The 21,901-nt window shown below is 37.1% G+C and overlaps 1 protein-coding gene across 1 annotated transcript in view; it reads right to left on the reverse strand.

Annotated features, from left to right (window-relative positions):
• The window catches only part of LOC115410978 (myosin-IIIa-like), a 205,774-nt gene that overhangs the window by 111,914 nt on the left and 71,959 nt on the right, over positions 1 to 21,901 (reverse strand). Inside the window, 14 exon segments of the mRNA XM_030122843.1 lie at positions 2,150 to 2,497; positions 8,232 to 8,272; positions 11,637 to 11,653; positions 11,656 to 11,706; positions 11,709 to 11,726; positions 17,922 to 18,069; positions 19,480 to 20,097; positions 20,183 to 20,230; positions 20,408 to 20,718; positions 20,806 to 20,892; positions 20,895 to 21,010; positions 21,134 to 21,257; positions 21,341 to 21,427; positions 21,510 to 21,672. Coding sequence (XP_029978703.1) covers positions 2,150 to 2,497; positions 8,232 to 8,272; positions 11,637 to 11,653; positions 11,656 to 11,706; positions 11,709 to 11,726; positions 17,922 to 18,069; positions 19,480 to 20,097; positions 20,183 to 20,230; positions 20,408 to 20,718; positions 20,806 to 20,892; positions 20,895 to 21,010; positions 21,134 to 21,257; positions 21,341 to 21,427; positions 21,510 to 21,672 — 2,177 coding nt within the window.

Here is a 21,901-nt window from a genome sequence, read left to right on the forward strand (position 1 = left end):
CTCATTGGTAACTATATTGAAATCTAGCCTTTTCCATGTTACAAACCATTAAAATATGGCCCTTCATAAGTAAAGGCAAATTTTTAATATTTCAAAAATTTGGTCAAAAATTAAAAAAGCAAAATTTCTCAAAAGTGTGACAAAACTTTGTAGACCATGTACCAAGGAAGCAACATATAAAATTTTAAATGAATCCAATCAATAGTTCCCTCAGATAAGATGTTTGAAGGAATTACTGACAAAGATGAAGATGACGACGATGACACACGCTCTCACAATACGTCACTGCCAACTGACCGATGAGCTAAAAGGTATTACTGCACACGTCCTGTAGTCTTTTTGTAGTTTTCTCCTTAGTTGTAATATTTTATGCTGTGTCCAAAAGGGAAGGATGATGTGAAAGTCTTAAAGTTGTAATACCACTGACAGCCACCAGTCCTGCTCCAAAAAGCCCTAGGTCCTATAGAGGTACATAGAACTCCTCCCTAAAAATACAAAGTCCATCTTTTTTGGGTTTGTTTAGGAGCCATCCTGGTCTCACTGGTTTTACTCTTATAAAACTGATCTGGTTCATCTTTAAATGATTTTTCTGAATCACATTTCAGGTCAAGGAGAAGCTTTAATGCACAGGTGTCAAACATGCGGCCCGGGGGCCAAATCTGGCCCGCCAAAGGTTCCTTTCTGGCCCGCGGGATGAAAGTGCAAAAATTAACCTGGACAGTCAAGGTTGTCAAAATCCTTCTGGTTCAGGTTCCACATACAGACCAATGTGATTTCCAGTAAAAATAACAACACAGTAACCCATAAATAATGACAACTACAAATTTTCTTTGAGAAAAATTCTGTGGAAAAAATGTAAGTGAAAAAAATAACATTACACTGTGAAAATATTTACATTTACAAAACTATTCTTTTACAATAAAACGCAAATAAATACATAAATAAAAACAAAGATGAACAGCCCAAAATGTGCAATTCGAACAATATTCTGCCTGTTGCTAAATGTTTTGTGCATTTATGAATCCACTGTGATCTGTAGTTGTGTTAATAATAAGAGATGTAATATTGTAGAAATTTTTCAAATTTTAGTTCCAAACTCCAAAATTTTAACAATTCAGCCTGTTACCAAATGTTTATGTAACATTGTGTGTAATGTACATGTATAAATAATAAGTTGAGGCATAATATTGTTAAAATTGCACTAATTTTTCAAATGAAATTTCTGTTTTTTCAGGTTATTCATATCTTTTTTGTAAAATGTAAATATTTTCGTAATTTAATTGGGCTTTTTTTGTACTAAAACAAAAAGAAAAACTTGGATTTGTCATTATTTATAGGTTATTAAGTCATTATTGACTGGTCTGGCCCGCTTGAGATCAAATTGGGCTAAATATGGCCCCTGAACCAAAATGAGTTTGACACCCCTGCTTTAATGTCTGCCATGTCAGGCTATGATTGACAGGTCTGATTGACATCTTACTCACCTGCCAGAGGTCTACTGTGGCTGTAAGTACTCAGTTACACTAACAAGACACAAAATTGCTTTCTTACACAGTACTTGATGAACCATTTTACTGAATCACCAAGCTAGCGTTTAGCATTAGCTCACTCATGACCCCTTGGTGTTGGCTCTGACCTCTTGCACTATCGTAGTTCTGCCGCTTTGTCTAAATATGGTCACTTCAGGCTTTACAAACTCATCATAGGAGGGGTCAAATCACAAACTAAAAAATGCAGCTCATAAACCTACAGGTGACACTTTCAGTTCCTTAATTAAATACAGTCGATGGTTGTGTCCTTTATAACATAAACATTACAACATGTCTGTTATAGTAATTCCAGTGATATCAGTTTTAGTGAGAAACTGTATGTGCCAAACTTTGTCCACAACTACATGTTACTGAATAAAGTTATTATTATAGAGGATAGAAGAGCTCCTTTGTTTGCCCAGAACTCAAACATCATTTTCACCAAACTGAGGCAAATCAGTAAAGAATTACTGCATTACTTTGACATCTCATGAAGAAGAGTAGATGCTCTTATTTTTATATTAGAGGCTCATCAATATAACCCAGCTGTTTGTGAGGACAAATCTATGACCTGTCAGTCACAAAGCCATTAGATCTGGATGAACTCTATTATGACAGACCTGTTGTCTTTGGTGGGTCTGGGAGGTTCTGGTTCGGTAACAGCTCTTTCTCTTGGCGGTCTGCTCCCAGGGCCTGGTGTCTGTCTCTGGTCCGTGGAAGGTCTCCTCTCGCTCGTGGAAGGTCTCCTCTCACTCATGGAAGGTCTCCTCTCACTCATGGAAGGTCTCCTCTCACTCATGGAAGGTCTTCTTTCAGTCGTGGAAGGTCTCCTCTCGGATGTGGACGGTCTCCTCTCAGTGGTGGACTGATCCCTCTCGGGGGTGCTGCCACGGGAGACAGAGGGGGAGGACTGGCCAGTGGACAGGCCCCGGTAGTACTGGTCGTCCACATCCAGCAGCTTCCCAGAACTGAGGCACACAAAGGACGGACAGACGGATGTTAGTGGACAGGACCTGAGGTCAGTCACACAAATACTTATCCTTTCTTACTACTTAAATTTTAATGCATTTTCCCACTATTTACCCATTGTCAATAAAATACTATAAAGCAGCAGGTATTCATTATTTTTGGAGTCGAGTAGGTATTGACAATTTTCTTCTATTTGATTCGATTAAACAATGATTTGAATCCGCAAAAAAATAGTAAAAATGTGAAAAAGACAAACACTTGTCCTTTATTCCAGAACCAGTTGAAACAACAACCACACAAAGTATGACAGTAATGGGATATATTAAAAAATACCTATATAGAAATAACAACAATAACAACAGTATGAAAGTATAAACTATACCTATTATAAACAACAACAAGTCAAATGACATCTACAAACAATATGTCCACTGCCGTCTTCAACACACTTGGATCCAATTTACTAACAACTTAAGACGGAACTAATGTACCATTTAAAAATCTAAAACCAAATACTGTTAATGTTTGTGTTAAAGGGTCATATTTTGCTAAACCCACTTTTATTAGTATTTGGTTCATTTATTTGTGTATTTGGAACCTAATAGTTCATGAAGTTTGAATTTGAACCCTCCAGGTGCTGCAAAGCTATCTTTATATTCATTTTGGCAAAAATTGAGTGGATTTCTACAACCTGTTTTAATTCCTGCTTCATTTGTTACGTCTATAACTAGTTACATCATGACATTTGCACATATAAGGTCAAGACATCAGACGAACATTTAACTGAGTACGACATAATTGTCAGCAGCAGCAGTTGTAGTCCATACTGAAAATATGTCCAAACTTTGAACTGATTACCTAAAATGTTCAATTGTTGGTTGTATTAACAAACATAAGTGGCTGAATGGGACAGAAAGCACAGTCAACAACCTGGAGGGGGTGGGGCCTGAAGCAGCTCATGTGCATTTAAAGGGCCAGCGCTCAAAATGACCTTTCTGGTGTCATTACTCAGAAATAAGGTTAAGATGGACCTGTGGAGTTGAATTAATGAAGAATTCAGACCCAAACATAGCATTTACAGTTTATGTAGACCACAGGGAAATTTTTAAAATGCATCATTCCATTAAAAAAAGCAAAATATCACTCCTTTAAAGCTTAAAAGTTTAAAGAAGTAACTGATTCCAATGATGAAAAGTGAACATATAGACATTTTCTGTCTTTGTGTCTTCTGTCTTGACTAAGGTTCTTATAATTAATGAACGAAAGGGTTAAATGCCTGCGACAAAGGTATCTCTGAAATAAGTGGTATTTCTGTGAATATAAATTAAGAAAAACAACCGCTCCATTAAAGAATCCCAAGTTTAAACACGAGAACATAGAGTCTGTCGCTGTGTATTTGAATCAATATCCTGGTATTCTATTTTTTGGACACAGGAGAGAAGAGGGAGAGGATAATTATCAAGCCCTCAGTCTGCAATTATCTGCCCACCAGACTGTATAAATTGTCCATCAGTTCCATAAAGCCTCCCTCTCATCTCGATGCTGCTGTTATGTAGCTGAACCCACGCTTTGACCTCCATATGAACAGCAGCGAGGGGAAAAAAAAAAGAGAAATTCCATGTGGATCGATACCTTTTCACACATTATTACAATATGGTGATAACAGCTACTGGAAATCAGTGATGTTCATTATTATCTGTTCTGTAGGACGCCGATGTGACCGGAACTACTGTGGCAGAAGATAACCTCTGATGTAACACACTGTGAGATGTGGCTTATATATATTTTTAATTCTATTTTTTGCTGTTTCAGCTTCTGTCCAGCCTCTGGTTGAACCACAGGGGTACCAGGTTGCACTCTGCTGGTTGGCTGAAGGCTGGATCAGAGTTCCTCCCTAGTTCACTGTAAATGCTAACTATGCTGCTCTGCTGGGGTTTATTTCCAACAAAATGCCAGTGAAACAAAGACAGAATGACCTTCCACAAGTCTAAATTAAATCAAATTTGTTTTTTAAATGTCTTTTTATACAGTTCTGTGCAAAAGTCTTCAGTTTTGTTGTTTTTGGAGCGTTGTCCTGTGTATGTCTCTTTATTTATGACAAGAAAAATGCAGGAAATATGTGCAGTGTTCTGCAGGTGAGGTCAGTGTGACCTCCTTTTAGATTCAGTAAATCTTCATCTCTTTTAGGTTGACTGTCGATGTTGTTTTCTTAAATAATCTTGCATTATATTACACACCTTCAGAATGTCCCAGAGGCTTTAACCCAGTGACCCAGTGCTTCTTATGTGGCAGTTCCATAATAGTTTTTTCTCTCTATTTAACTTTTCTTATGTGATTTATCACCTATTATCATAACATTATTCTCTAAATAATACATATAGAGTATATAGAGTCTGGTTTTTGACCAACTCTATATATAAAGTGTCATGAGATAACTTTTTTGTGATCTGGCATTATATAAATAAAATATGATTGATTGAGTGATTTAACTGGTTTTCCCCTGTAAGTCGCTTTGGAAAAAAGCGTCTGCCAAATGCATAAACATATATATATATATATATATATATATATATATATATATATATATAAATTGGTATTTTCATATACTTAATTTACTGATCATGTAGATGTTCAGAAAAACTCAGATGAAAGTTAATGGTTATTATATCAAAAACAGGGAAAACTCAAGAAAAAGTGACTTTTTCAGTGAAGATACCATTAACTGAAGTGTCTCTGTCTACTGTCATTGATCCAACTCCATGGGTTTTACAGGTAAATAAATGTTGTAGAAGATGACAGTGTTTCCATGTTCACTATGGAGCCTCTGAACATTCAAATGGCTCATATCTGATGACCATGAAAGATAACAAACTGCATTTTACACCAACTATTTACATGTATTGATAGGATTAATGGATCAGAAGTTTTTAAAGAGTTTAGATCAGTAACCCTTTAACCCTGATGTGTCTGTGGTGAGCATTCTGTGTGTATGATATATTTTAAATATTCATAAAATTCAATCGTTTGCTCAACAGGAAACATTTCAAAACACATTGATAGAACAGACCTTGTTCTTTTCATAGACATCTGAGCATACTCAGTGCACCCCCCACTGTCTGTGTGATGGGAGGCAAAACACAGAGCAGTGAATGAGACCGACTCGCATTAAAATACAGGATTTGGGTTTTTATTTCCCCCAGTTTTCCTTTTTGTTTTGACTGTTGTTTGCAGAATTATGTGATTTTTCTTTTCTTTCTTTCTTTTCTTCTTTCTTTCTTTCTTTCTTTCTTTCTTTCTTTTCTTTTTTTTTTTCTTTCTTTTTTCTTTTCTTTCTTTCTTTTCTTTCTTTCTTTCTTTCTTTCTTCTTCTGTCTTTCTTTCTTTCTCTTTCTTTCTTTCTTTCTTTCTTTACTGTGTTTTTACTGAGTTTTGATTGTGAAACTGCTTTTTGGGTTCAACCAGGTGCCAAAAAGCAGCTGGACTGATTTAGAAAAAGAGCCCTGAAATGGCATCGTAATGTACTTCAACAAAACTCATAATAAAGACAGTAGAATATTAAGGGGAACCTCATATACTTTACAAAGTTTCCCTTGGCAAAGCAAATTTGTTTAGCACCAAAAGACAGCCAGACTACCATTCTGCTCTTATGATGCTGGACCAGACAAGTAAAAAAAAAAAAAAAGAGCCCCAAAACTAAAACTACTGGGCCAAAATTCATGCAATATATAATAATAAAATAATAATAATATAATAATAAAATAATAATACATTGGATTTATATAAATCTTTATATTTATGTAAATCTTCAATTCCTCTCATTGTCTTTTTCTGTTATTCCACCCTGTTTTGACCCTAAAACACGCAGTAAAGCAAAAGGAACACAAGCACATACTCACAGCAGCTTTTATGACACTGAAACAGACAACAATTCACAGCAGAATGTTTCACTGAAATAATGTCTCAGGGTTAAAGGGTTAAAACCAGAACGCTCAACCTAAAAACGGTTAAAATGGATACTAAAACACTTTGATGCACTGTAAAAAGTTGAATTCTTTATTCTTTACATATTCCTGCTGTTCTCTCATTGTTTCGTCTTGTATCTCTTTCGTCTGTCTTTGCATGGGTCTCCACCTTTGCTTAAGTTTTCGCTCCTCTCTCAACTCCTACGTTCTCCCATCCTCCTGTCAGCTTCAGCCTCAGATGCTATCTTTCCTGCTGACCTTCTCATCCTTAATGATGCATGTAAACAGCTCCGTCCATCGCTGGCTTTATTTATCTGCTAACAAATTATTACCCTTGATGTTTAGTGCTGTGTTGCACTGTGTATGTGTGTGTCGGGGTGAATGTGTGTCTCCTCAGACTGCTGTGATAAAGTACCCTGGCCCCTTCTTGTTCAGCCTGCCCTATCGGTCTATCTTTCAGCCTGTGCTGCTCCTATCGTCCCCTCATGCTGGGTGGTAACGCTCGCTTTGTGACCTGTACATACATATGGATGAACACACCCACTAACACTCTAATTTTTTTATTTCACCCTTACATAAAACTTTATTCAGTGGCTGGAGGTAAGGTAAAGTAAAAGATGAGGCTGGTTAGTTTCACTGAAGGTGTGTGTAATGGTGCAGATCGTTAGGTTTAGACTTGGACTCAGTCCTTATGTTGGTACAGTTTAGAGCAGGGGTGTCAAACATAAGACCTGTGGGCCAAAACTGGGCCGCCAAAGGTTCTGATCTGGCCGGCAGGACGAATTACACTGGAGATCAAACTTATTTTAGTTCTAAACTCAAAAATTTTGACAATATTATGTCTGTTACTACATTTTTGTGTGTTACTTTGTAGATCCACTGTTATCTGTAAATTGTAAAAATAATAAACTACAATCTACGACCTGAACTTCAATTAACATCTTCTTTATCATTATTTAAAAAGCATCTGAAAAGGACTCTAATTTGAAAAAATATAAGGCTGTATATCATTTGATTTGTATTTGATGATTTCTAATTTGATTTGTATTTTTGTTGTTTTTACTTTAGATTATTATTTCAGGTATATTGTATTTAAATTTTTTTTCTTTCTTTTTATTTTTTCTGTTCTTCTTCCTGTGTATTGTTTATTTCCGGGGCAGAATTCATATAAACCTTTTTTGGCTTCTATCCTCTCCTGCACAATGATGTTACTTGTTTGAATGTTTTTTTTTCTTCTTTTTTTTTTGCTGTTTATGATGCGCAAATCTATCTATCTATCTATCTATCTATCTATCTATCTATCTATCTATCTATCTATCTATCTATCTATCTATCTATCTATCTATCTATCTATCTATCTATCTATCTATCTATCTATCTATCTATCTATCTAAAAATAAAAATAAGCTGAAGAACTGAAGAATAACATTGTTAAAATTGCACTTATTTTTCTTAAGAAATGCCAGGTTTTTCAGGTTATTTACATGTTTTTATGAGAGGATAATTTGTAAATAAACAATGTCATAATCTAATGTTACTATTTTGCACTAAAACAAAGAGGAAAAATTATGAGTTCTCATTATTTATATGCTATTATGCTGTTATTTTACTGGTCCGGCCTGTTTGAGATCAAATTGGGTTGCACATATATGGCCCCTGACTAAAATGAGTTTGACATTCCTGGTTTAGAGTCATTACTCTGAAGCACGAAGCAGGCAGCAGCCTTAAACAGTGGAAATAGATAGTAAAATTATGCTGAAACATGAACTTACCCCTCTTTCCTGGGCTTGCGTTTGTCATCCTGGACCGATCGCTGAGAGGAGAAAACAGCACAGATTACTTCATGTGATCTCTCATGAGTCTACATTTTGACCACATTGTTTAAGGAACAACTGTTTGGTATCCTGCGTTTACAGATTCAGAGATGAACTACGATTGGAGATAACTGCATCTGTTATCTGAGACCAGAGGTGGGACCGAGTCACACAAGCAGCAAGCAAGTTTCGAGTCTTTATCTTCAAGTTTCAAGTTTCTGTGGTGAAAATCTAATACATCAAATTGATTTCAGTGAGAAAAGTCAAGTCACTGCTCAGGTCAAGCAAGTGTCCAGCAAAATTATGAATCTGCTGAGTTGATGACACAACAACATACACCACAAACAAAAAGTTAAGATATTTGAAATTTTTGGGCTATTTTTTTCAGTTGGGATTCTTGCACAGCGTTTTTTTCTTTTTTTTGTGCGAATTGAAACACATTTTATTAATGACCAGACATAGTTTTTTTCAAATGGCAAAAAGACAAAAAAAAAAGGCAAAAAAAAAAAAAAAAAAAGAAATATCCTTAACTTTTTGTTTTAGTGTAGGTAGTATTAGTATAAGCTTCAAAGTGAAAACAGAAGTTATATCCGTGTGTTCTTCACACAAATAAAGTGAATAACAGCCAAAAACATTTACATTATTTAACATTAGCAGAATGTTATTAAGAATTTGTATTCAGGCATTTTACTGCACAATGAACACCTTGATTTGTGATACTTTAACACCATTTGGGCGATTATTCTTAGTATATTGACTACATTTAATCAAATAAGCTTGTTACACACTACTTTATTTTCCCAGTGTGTGTTATTACATGATAACTGATCTAATATGTATTCTTTAAAACGAGCGGCCATGGTTCAGGAGGTAGAGCGGGTCGTATTCAGTTCATGTAGTTCAAATCCCGCTCTGTCCTAGTCATGTGTTGTTGTGTCCTTGGGTAAGACACTTCACCCCTGTTGCCTCCAGTGCTGCTACTCACACTGGTGTATGATCGCATATGAATGCTTTAGTTCAGCTGTTGTTGTGGATTGGCAGCCATGCTTCCATCAGTCTTCCCCAGACATATGTAGTTTACCACCACCAGAGTGTTAATGTGTGAGTGAATGAATAATGAAAAGCCCTATATAAATCTAATCCATTATCATTATTACATCGAACCACGACAGTATCTTCTGCCATAAGTCAGTTGAACACTAAGTCTGCGTCAAGTCGAGTCTCTCATCAACATGAGTCTCAAATCTCAGGTGCTAAAAAGTGTGACTTAAGTCTGACTTAAGTTGAATCTAGTGCTGTCCAACGACTAAAATTTTCAATCAGATTAATCACAAGGTTGTTTTGGATTAATTTCGATTAATCAAAATTAAATATCATTAATTTTTAATCTATATTAATTGCGTTTCATTTTGCATGAGGAAACAGACTCAAGAAAGAAGGGAATATACGCACTTACAGTTTATTAAACCCTCAATAGTTTCAACAAAAAAACTTGAAACTATTCCGTCTTGGTTTTTTTGTCCTCATATTTCCATCCAGAGGGCCAACGTGCTGTTTAGCGTCTTCCATCTTTATGGGTTGGTTCTGCTGCCTGTCACTACCGGATCAACTGCCCATTTGTTTATGCACGACGGTAACTCTACTTGGACAAACTGACCAAAATGCATTGGCAGGGTCATTCTGCACTGCAGATGGGTTAACTGCATTTAAATTTTTAATCAGATTAATCATGATGATGGACTAATCTGTGTTAATGCATTAATTTAGGCAGCCCTGGTTAAATCATATAACTCAGGCCCCCACCTCTGTCTGAGACCGTAATATTTTCATCAGCTATTGGTAGACTTAAGCTCTATGTTTAAAAAGCTGAATCAAGTAAATGTGAAATCACAACGGACAATATTCCAATGTTTCTAAAATACTCTAAGATTAACTACAATCCTCAGGATGAGTCTGAACACATGATAATCTGTTACATAACCAAACATTCTGCATTTTCCCAAATTTTTTGTACAGGAAGTTCATGTAAAATTCCTCTGTTTGTTTTTTTTCAATGAAAAATATTCTCTTTTTTCTGGCTGTAACAGTTTTCAATAACTAGACATTAGTTTTTCCATCATCAGAATTAGAGAGCTCCTATTACTTTCATTACATTAGTTTTTGTAGATAAGTGGAGAGTAAAGACTTTCTGTAACATGTTTCTGGTCAAAACTCTCCAGTCAGTAGTTAAGTGAGGGGATGATCATGCTTTTCCCACATGGACAGGTACATGATTTATTTCTTTTTTGTTTAATCTTTTTTTTTTTTTTTTCTTAAATAAAAATCTCAAGAAATGTGAGCCTGACCTATAAGTGGCGCTGTAACAGAAATACAACATAAAAACAGACAAGAAGACATGGAACAAGTGCATAAAACTTGTGTAATGTCAACTCGTCCACCTGTTGACTGGGACTATGGTGTCATATCCTCCTGAGACCCAGGAGAGTAAAAGTTTAGGCTTTTTTTTGTTACATTAAATATTTCTTGATCGGAAACAGCTGAATGCAACAGCTTTTTCAGATACATTATTTATTATTTATTTATGAAGCCCTTTGCAGTAGAGAGTGGTTTTTTTTTGGGGGTGGGGTGGGGGGTTAAGAAAAAGCTGTGAAACTCTTGTCCCTTACAGAGGACAAAAATGCATTGCTGGGTCTCAAGAGGATATTATGGGTTGTGAACATGGAAACAGTTCACTCTGGGACCCGGTTTAACAAATGAACATGGTCTGGCTCCTAAACATCAAAGATGTTGAGATTTTCTTTGGAAGTGACTAGACTGACAGGATTAGGAAGAGGACATCGGGGGGACAGCTCAGGTTGGACGTTCTGGGGAAAGAGTGAGTCCAGATTGAGATGGAGGTAGTTTAATGCATCGGTAGAAGAATGGTGATGATGATGGAGGTATGAGGCAGAGGCCGAGGAAGATGAAAGAGGAGATTTATGGATGTGGTGAGAGGACATACAGGGACAGGGTCAGATGGAAGCAGACAGTAGTAGCGGATTCGAAAGACCGATTCTGTGAGGATGAAATGCCCATACGATAAAAAGTCTCTCTGACTTTTGTAAAGGCTTTTCCATGTCTTGATTGTGTTATTGATTATGTAGCACTTGTTGCAACCAATCAATTAAACTGAAAAACAACACTGTGAACAGATTCTGCTGTAAAAACCTTCGGCTGTGCTATTGTGTCCTCTTTTGTGAACTGTGCCGATAATAATATCGGGAAAACAATGAATATAAAGAAACTGCCTCCAACACAGAAGTACATCATCAGTACTGGAACAGTGTTGGGGTTTTTGGTGTCGTAACAATCTGAATCGCTCACATGAATCAGGTTGTAAATGTGGAGTCCTCTGGGGTGTTGAGGGTCTTGGGCTGCTGCGTCCTGCGGGGGTCCTCGAAAGTCTCTTATCAGCTGAAAAGTAACAAAAACAGAGGTATGATGTTTGTTGAAATAATGGTTTTGTTCTGAGACTAAGGAGGAGGTGACGCTCTACTGGCTGCACATGAGTGAACACTGAGAGGGAACAGACCCTCGAACACGGGTTTACACATCATTCATTTGCAATATTCAACTCACCGTAGCAGTTTGTAAATTAGATTTTGTAATTAAGAGTTTGGGTGTTTATTGTTCCATCTAAAAACATCATGTGACAATTGCTGACGGATTTGTTGCATTACGTAACACATCTACAGACAACACTTGCTGTATCATTGCATGGTTGAGTTTGTTGGTGCTGCTCATGTTTCACCTTTGTCTTTTTTTTCCCTGTCTTGGGAACTTTCTTTCTTTTCTTTCTTTTCTTTCTTTTTTCTTTCTCTTTTCTTTTCTTTCTTCTTTCTTTCTTTCTTTCTTTCTTTCTTTTCTTTTTCTTTCTTTCTTTCTTTCTTTCTTTCTTTCTTTCTTTCTTTCTTCTTTCTTTCTTCTTTCTTTCTTTCTTTCGTGCTTCTCAGAAAAATCTGATTATACAATAAAAGCAACAATTGGCCATTTTTTTGGTTCCAGTCCTTTCCTTCAACTTCAAATTGTCATATGTCATATAGACATATGGAGCCAGATGGAAAAAAACACAAATTCAGAAAGAAAGCAGTGATATTAAAGCATAATTTGACTTGTATTTCACTGTAGACATATGCACAACATGTTTTGTCTGGCTGACTTCATTTCATTTGTAAATTAACATCCATCCCTCATATTCAGGCCTAAAACATGTTCCAAAAAAGTTGTAACAGGAGCAATTTAGGGCTAGTAATGAGTTAAAACATAGAAATAACAATATGATTGGACCAGGTGACTTAAAAAATATATTAACAATGGCAGGATTGTCTGTTTATCACCAAATGTTAAGAAAATTTATAAACGTTAACAAGGATTGTTCACTGAAAAATAGGAAGGAATTCAACCTGGAAAAAGAAAGACGTTTCTCTCTGAATGATGATGTACACTGGACCTGGGGTCAAGTCAATATAATGTAAAGATAAATTAAACATTTAACAACAATTTCAGAAATACTGAAAACTAGAAGCACTCGGAGAGCGCAGACCTCTGCCAAGGCTGATCAGTGGCCCCCCTGTGGGCCCCCCACCCCGATCACCACCAAAATTTAATCATTTCCTCCTTATCCCATTTCCAACAAACCCTGAAAATTTCATCAAAATCTGTCCATAACTTTTTGAGTTATGTTGCACACTAACGGACAGACAAACAAACAGACAAACAAACCCTGGCAAAAACATAACCTCCTTGGCGGAGGTAACAATGAACATTAACTTCATTGCAATGTGAAAACTTGCAACCAAACATCTTTTCATACATATGTATACTTGATAGTTTCTGTCTGGTTTGTGTGCTATGCACCACTGTTTACACCAGCTGTATCTGTATGTTATGGTTTTGTTCATTTTGACTGAAATAGATCTTGATGTAATTAAGGTGAACAGTGATGCAGAATAACAGAAATCAGTGATTCCTGTAAATTAACCCTCAATGACCTAAGCCACTGCCAATGACCAACAGCATCTACTGATCTAAAATTTTTAATAACTTCTGAACCACTGATCCTATCAATATAGTTAAATAATTCAGGTAAAATGCAGTTTCTCAGCTTTTCAACATCTTCAGATATGACCCGTTTGGACATCCAGAGGCTCTGTAGTAAACATGGAAACACCGTCATCTTCTACAGCAGTGATTCACTAGTAAAACCCATGGAGTTGACAAACAACAGTAGAGGCAGATGCTTGTTTTATGTTCAGTTAACTGATGAAAAAGTCTTTTTTTTTCTTCAGTTTCTCTGTTTTCATATAAATAACCTTTTAATTGATCTATATATTAAAAAAGAAAATACCTGATTCTCGCTGAAAAAAACAAAATGCAGAGGAAATGTTGTAATGAATGGTGATAAAACACTTAGAAATGGTTAAATGTAGAGGAAAATTAATTTAGCGGTCACCATAAAAGTAGTTCTATTTGGTTTTGAGAAACCCAAGGGAAAGGGTTAAAAAGTACAGATACCTGGAAACTCTGCATAAGCAAGTAACAAATATTTGAACATTATTACCTCCCACTTATGTTGAGGTGACCTTAACCATATGATACGCAGAGTAACTTTGTGTGGATTCAAAGGACACCATTAGGCAGCCATCGTCGCTGTAACCAGATGGTTTGAGCTGCTGGTTTCATTCCACATGAGCGGCTGGACTACAGGGGTGTGTGCTGTGTATCATACTGACCTCTGACTTTGTTGTGTTTATTGAGCTGCCCTCCATCTATACTATAGTTTAACCCTAAGGCCTTTCACTGCTTTGAATTTTCCAACAGAGATTATTTGAAATAACCTCTGACACAAAAAACACCCCATAACTTTGTGGCTATCTATGTCGACCACTGGCACGCTACAGGCGCAAAGCGAGAGGTGTGTTTGTTACTAATAGGAGTGCAGTTGATGCGTTACATGTAATCTGACAATATCCCTCTTGAGGCGAGTGTGTGTTATTGCAATCACAGATCACAATGACCTTTGCTTACGGCTCATGATTAATTACTGTTCATGTAGAGAAAACACAAAACCAAAACAATCCATCATACAGGTAAAGGTGGTGCGAAGTTTATAATATTATGAACAACTCCATCTAAAGGTCATTGTGTATTCTCAAATACAGCCAGTTTCACTAGCCTCTTATTAATTTCTGCCATGATTGTTGGAAACGCTCGCTCACAAAACGAGATTAACATTTGATGACCTTTCCCATGAAGAGTAATGTGACCGGCATCGCTCTGCTTTCATTGTGAGTGTCATAAATGATTCTTATGAAGCTTATTATGACAGTGAGATTTATGAGGACAGCTTACAACTATTGATGGAGAAATGACCCAGCTGGAGAGAAGAGAATAGTTTTGTTTTTTTTTTGTTTATAGGAGTTGTGGTAGCCCTCAGAAATAACACAGATAATTCATTCTGTTGTACCCCAGGCAATGTGTTATTCTCACAGAAGCCTGTAAAGGGCAAATATGCCCAGACTTAAGGAAGACTATGGGCTAGTAGAAACTAGCAGCATCATGTGGATAACATGGGTGTGTTTGATGTGTGTTAAAATGGTAATGGTTCAGTGTGGGATATTTGTTGATGAGTGGTGGATCCCAAAAAGCAAAAGGCTGATGTTAGAGCCAGTGTTTGTTTTGTCCACTATGGGCTATAAGTACCAGGATGTCAACTCCGATCCACACTTGGACATGGTAGGTGATTGTACGCAAAACACTGTAAAACAGAAACAGAAGAGGAGGAAGTCTGTTCTGAGCTACTGTTCAAACATGGAACTTCAGCTCATTCTGAAGTAACAACAAAACAAGTGGTTTTCAGTTTCGCTTGACTGTATTTTATACTTCCAATCCTCCAATTCCTCCTAAATCTTAGACACTAGTTCTTAAAAGGAGTGATATTCTGCCTTTTTTAAAAATAGAATTATGTATTTTCAAACATTTCCCTGTGGTCTACATAAACTGTAAATGCTATGCTTGGGTCTGAATTCTTCATTAATTCAACTCCACAGGTCCATCTTTAACCCTATTTCTGAGTAATGACACCAGAAAGGTAATTTTAAGCGCTGGCCCTTTAAATGCAAATGAGAAACTTCAGGCCCCGCCACCTCCAGGTTGTTGGCTGTGCTGCTCTGCCCCGTTCAACCAACAACTGAACATCTTTGGTAATCGGCTCGAAAGTTTGGACATATTTTTAGTATGGACTACAAACGCTGCTGCTGACAAACAATTATGTAGCACTCTGAGAAATGTTCATTGAAATTCTTGACCTTATATGTGCAAATGTCGTGACGTATAGAGTTAGATGTAACAAATTAAGCCAGAATTGAAACAGGTTGCAGAAATCCACTTGATTTTTGCCAAAATGAATATAAAGATAGGTTTGCAGCCCTGGAGGGTTCAAATTCAAACTTTATGAACTATTAGGGTCCAAACACACAAATAAATGTATCAAAGACTAATAAAAGTAGGTTTAGCAAAATATGACCCCTTTAAGCCCAGCTGTATGTCATCTATCAACATTTAACCAGGTTGTGTCTAATGATCTGCCAATGGAAAGACTTGCAGCTGCATTTACATCAGTTTTAGTTGGTATATGAATAGGATGACAAACAACAGCAACAACACTAGTCAACAATGATTTTGCGAAAAAAAAAAAAAAAAAAAAAAAAAATCATACCTAACTGGGTGCAGTGTGTTCTCCAGCATGCCAATGATATTCTGAGCCTTTTGAGACCCAGCAATGTTTTTTTTTTTTTAATCTATAGTGGAATTTTACAGCTTTGCTTAAAAATTAGAAACACTGTGCATTGTAAAGGACACTCCATAAAAAAGTGAAGAAAAAGGATCTGAAAATAACTGTTGCATTATGCTGTTTCCAATCAAGACAAATATTTCATGTACAAAAGCCAAAACTTTTGCTTTCATGGGTTTCAGGAGGATGTAGCGATTAGCCACATTTCATCCCAGCATTTTAGTTATTCAGTTATTTTAATTAGTCAGTTTAGTTATAAATTCTATGTGATTAAAATTCAAAATGATTTAATACCTGAAATAAAAATCCATTGGACAAAGATTGGAGAACTCACTGATGACCCTGAACGGACAGGCTCAAAATTAATTTCTTCCACTCATAGCCTGATTTTTCCCTCAGTTTGGGTGATGTAACTGAATGATTTCATCCAGATATTGAATTTTGGCTTTTGAATAAATAGACAAAATGATGAGCTCTGATACTGTGTATCAGTAACTGTATATTCTTCAGTGAAGTTGATATAGATATTTGAGCAATTGAGCACAATTGATCTTCTCAACATTGTGAACACAAAATAAAAGGTGTTAGTTTAGACTGAAAATTAGTGTATTTCTTACATATCATGGAAATACTTCATTCAGATTTGGAATCAGCTTGTCTGATTTAGTCAAGATCAGATGTTTTTCCTTCAGTGGCACAATTTTTTTTTCTTATTTGTTTTTGGTTGTTGTTCAACCAGTACACGCTTTTATGATCCATCTAATGAAATGATCTCTCTTGAATTTTTAAACATACATACTGTGTCATTTTATATGGTCCTACCTCTTAAGAAGCATTAGACTGGATCTGTGCAATAATCCAACAGTGGTTTATAGTCCAATAAATACAGTTTTAAGTATTACTTTAATACCAAAATGATGATCTATTTGGAAAATTGTTGCATATTAGTGTGTTAATTTTTCTAATAAATTCATTGTCTATTTGTAGATGGATTTGGGTGCTTGTTGGTATAAACACAATAAAAGAAATAGAGCAAAAAGTCAAATAAATGGCAGATTAGTCTTCATCATCATATTACTATGTAATAATTACATTTTTATGAGACCTAAACCCACAATGACGGTGACATTTTCACTACCGGCATCATTTTTCAGAGATGCTGAACTTTTAATTATCTGTTTCCCCTCTTCTCACCGCTCCGAAAGCAATTACACCTATCACCGAATCAAATTTTATTTTTGATGACACATCTAGAGAGAGCCGCTTCCCGCTTTGGCACTTGACTTGCTGGGTTTCCTGATCTAATCACACCTCATGAGAAAGAAAAGCAGACACAGCCCACTGATAACCACTGAAAAGACAGCATTAACATCTCTGCCTTTTTTTCCACACCCAGAAATAAGAGGTTAGAAATAGCAGACGCAAGGACCGAACCTTTAACATTTACAAAGAGAAAACACAGAAGGAAGACCAGTTAATGGCCAAAACCCTGGACATTTAGACTCAAAGCCTGATCCTTTGGCAGGAAAGGACTCAGTTGCACTTTGATTTGTTTTGGGTGAATGTACTTGAATTCCATTTATCTCTGTGTCTGCAGGAGATAATCTCAGTGGACAAAAAGTAAAAAGAAGTGAAAGATGCATAAACCAGGAAACTAAATAACTTTCCAAACTTGCTAAATTATCTGAAAAGAAAAAAAAAGTTTGGGCCTCTAAAAACAAAAAAACACATTAACCTCAGGTTAATCTATGACAGCATTATGCATGATATTTACTGGTTTATCTATTTTTTTTTTATGCAAATCTCACTTATCTTACCTGCTGATATGTGTTGCTGGGAAGCATAACCGTTCATCGGTTTTCCTCTCACGAACATGCCATTGTTCTCTGGGTTTGATTGATGGGCCTGTATGATCTCATTCAACTTGTGCTGCAGGGCTACAAAGTCCTGAGAAGTCTGTTCAATCTGTTAGACAGAACAACAGAAACAAAAGTCCATGTTTGGAATAAAAAACTTTAATGTGACCAGTAAGGCTGCCCCCTAATGATGAAGTAAAGGTTAGTTGATATGAAGTTCTGCAGTTTGCTTTGACCTCCAATATGGCTTGAGACATGTATCATTAGCCACTTAGCCATGTTAACGCTAACCAAAGATAGTATATAGTGCCAGTGGTATGAAATGGGACACTTCTTGTCTCTGTAGCAGATGTTGGACTGATTGAGAATGTCCTATGAATGAATGGAAATGTGTACATTACTGCTAACTAAGATTATTTTATCATATTTTATCATTATTATATATATTATAATCATTATTATTATATCATATCACCTTATTATGCTGTATATGTTTAACTTCTTTTACAGTGATGTATTGTCTGATTTTACAGGTCAAAGACCAATAGGCCTTGAATAAAGTTATTTTTCACTGATCGTCTGAAAAATGTCCTTTTACTGAACGATGGGTCAAGTATTTACCATAACTACTGGATAAAAGATGTCAACTTCTCACTTTGAGGTGAATAGACATTGGACCAACCACTATAATCTTCTAGAAAGGTGGGACAGTGACAGAGCATATGTGACCGTGTAGCCCATTAGCCATTAGCCCAGATAAATGTGAACTATGTGGGTTGTTCAGGTCAAATATGGGTTGTGCGGACAAAGGAAGCTGTATTTGAAGGCTTGTGAGCTTACATTAAGTTTGTGTTAGAGTACATGTTGTTCAGGGAGCCAGTCATTTGTTGACATTAGCTGCCTTTCTAAGCAGGTAATCTACACAGTAGTTCTGTACTCTGTTGCTGCTGTAGAGGAGCAGAATAGAGGAATTGAAGAACTTACCATTGAACATACAGATCTTTCAGTAAAGACATGCCTGAGTCTCCTACATAGAAATCATTGTACACATTGTACTGTTATTGTGGAAGTACGACACCAATAACCATCACTAATTTGGAAATATAGTTAGCTATTATCAGCGGACAACTGGCTCCTAGCACAAATGTCATATGAGCAAGCATGCATGAATCTCACATATTGTAGGTGGATTTCTCACTATAGGGACAATTCCGATAGTGTGAATGTTAGACTGTGTTGAAAGTATCCTGTACAGTCGATGTGTTTGTACCAGAGTCATAACTAGCAGCTTGCTTTACTCATATTATGAAGACTTTTCATGGTTTTGTATTTCTTAGTTAGTGACAGCACTTCAAACATTCTGTCTCAGCCCAGGAACTCAAGCCATTGTCTTAGGTCCCCTAAACAGAACTGAAGTTTTAAAATAAAATTTTGGACGATAAGTAGTTGACTAAGAAAAATCTTTTCTTGGGAGCAATGTTAGTGATTAGTTGACAGCAAAATATGTTAATATAATTACTTCTTTTGAGAAGGTCTGTAGTTGCCCAGCTTCGTTCTGCGCTGTTTGCTTGTTGGCCTTCAGGTTCTTCCTGTCCTTGTAGCCTCTGAAGTTACTCTGGATCTTCACAGCGGCCTGTTCCTCCTCATGTCGTTCTCTTTCATCGTCCATTTCCTCTTTACGCTCTATTATCACATCGGTAACATCTAAGGCCTCCTCTTCCTCCTCTAGCACCACGTCCTCTTCCTTTACCACCTCCTCATCCTCTTTAGTTTCCTCTTCTTCATCTGTTGGAGTCGTGACCTCCTCAACCTTTACTTTCTGCCGTGCTTCTTTTTCTGCTTTCAGTTTCTTCCTGTCCCGATGGCCTCTGAAGTTACTCTGCAGGACCGTTGCTGCTTTCTCTTCATCCGCTCCATCTGGCACCGACTCGTTATTTTGATTGACCTGTTCTTCTTCTGCTGGTTTAGGTTCTGGTGGAGCCTCTTTCCCTTTCTTCTTTTTCTTGGGGATCTTTCCTTCTTCCTCAAGTCGTTTGCGCTCTTTGTGGCCACGGAAGTTACTCTGAAGTACAACAGCAGCTTTGGCTTCATCCTGATCTTCTGCTGGGGGAGGTTCTGGTGGAGCCTCTTTCCCTTTCTTCTTTTTCTTGGGGATCTTCCTTCCTCCTCAAGTCGTTTGCGCTCCTTGGGCCACGGAAGTTACTCTGAAGCACCACTGCTGCTTTGGCTTCATCCTGATCTTCTGCTGGGGGAGGTTCTGGTGGAGCTTCCTTCCCCTTCTTCTTTTTCTTAGGGATCTTTCCTTCCTCCTCAAGTCGCTTGCGCTCCTTGTGGCCACGGAAGTTACTCTGAAGCACTACAGCTGCTTTGGCTTCGTCAGGATCTTCAGCTTCTTCAGCTTTCATGGCACCGTTTTCAGCCTCTTCACTGCTGACTTCCTTGGGCACCTCTTCACTTGATGGGCTTTTAGGTTTTCCTTTTTTGGCTGGGATTTTACCCTCCTCCTGCAATCTCTTCCTCTCTTTATGCCCCCTAAAATTACTTTGGAGAACAGTTGCTGCCTTGGTCTCATCTTGTAAATTCTCATCATTTTCTCCCTCCTTTTCAGCATCTCCTACTGGGGCATCCTCAATCATTGCTTCATCTGCCACTTCTGTGTTCTCTTCATCTTCTGGAACCTGTGTGTGATCACTGTCATCATTGTCCTCAGATTCATAAGTACTTTCTTCATCTTCATCGTTCTCTTGACCATTAGCTGCTTTTTCCACCCCTCTTCTCCTTTGCCATTAGCTTCTTGTCCGTGTTCTTCTTGCTCCGTCACTGTGTTCGGTACCTCCAGCTCAGCCCCTGCCATCGTCTTTTTTTCCCTTAAACTTTTTCCTCTCTTTGTAGCCTCTGTAGTTGCTCTGAAGAACAACAGCAGCCTTAGTTTCATCTCATCATCATTTGGAGAGGAAGGATTTTCCTCATTGGTGCTCTTTTCAGGTTCAGGTGTTACTTTCTCTTGTTCTTTAAGAGCATGTTCTGCTTTCTCTTTCTCTTTGGCCTCCCTGGAAACAAAATGGGTAAATCTAGTATCAGGATGTCATTCTGCATTTCTTGCCAAGATACTACTTACATTTACATAAACAAAACAAAGACATTTTAGTAGTTTTTCCACACATTCCTCCCACCGTTTTCGTTTGAAGCTTTTCCTTTCCTTATGCCCTCTGTATCGTGCCTGGATCTTAGTTGCGGCTAGGTTCTTCTCATCTACCAGCTCTTTATATTTCTTTCTTGCAAGATATCCCCTGCAAACTGAAAATGTAGATCATACAAGATATGTAAAACACAGGGTTATGCATTCTGCAACTAAAGAAAATAAGTCTTATTATTCTTACCGGCCTGAAACTGGACAATGAATGTCTGAAACTTGACTTTGCTTTTATCATCGGCAACCTGTTTCCGAACTTTATGGCCTCTGTAAGCTGGAGAGTTTTAATCAGACGTTAAAATCTGCATTGGTGTAGAAAATATTCTTGTTTGTTAACTCATTAACAGTTTACTAACCTGACTGCAGCACCAGAGCACTCTGTTCTCGCTCTTTTAATATCCGGCGGTACCGTCTGGTGCCCATCCAGCCTCGAACGTAGGCCTGGAGAAGAACGATGCGTTGTGTGGTCTGCTGCACCATCAGATTAAGATGTTCAATGTGATAATACTTCAGGAACACCTAAATGAGAATTGGAAAACATAAAAGCAGGAGTTGAATCACACTCATCGCACAAGAAAATGGGATTTTTTTCTCTGTGCAACTCCTGTTGTAGTTACAATTTTAAATCAATGACACAACAAAGTATTTGAAAAAAACAACATACAAATAAACCTCCTCTACTTGTGCTTGTTGCTATTTGTTTGCGAAAGGATAAAAAGTGTATTAACACAGAGACTTTATTATGCAT

This window comes from Sphaeramia orbicularis, chromosome 20 (genome assembly GCF_902148855.1).
Source record: "Sphaeramia orbicularis chromosome 20, fSphaOr1.1, whole genome shotgun sequence".
Lineage (NCBI taxonomy): Eukaryota > Metazoa > Chordata > Actinopteri > Kurtiformes > Apogonidae > Sphaeramia > Sphaeramia orbicularis.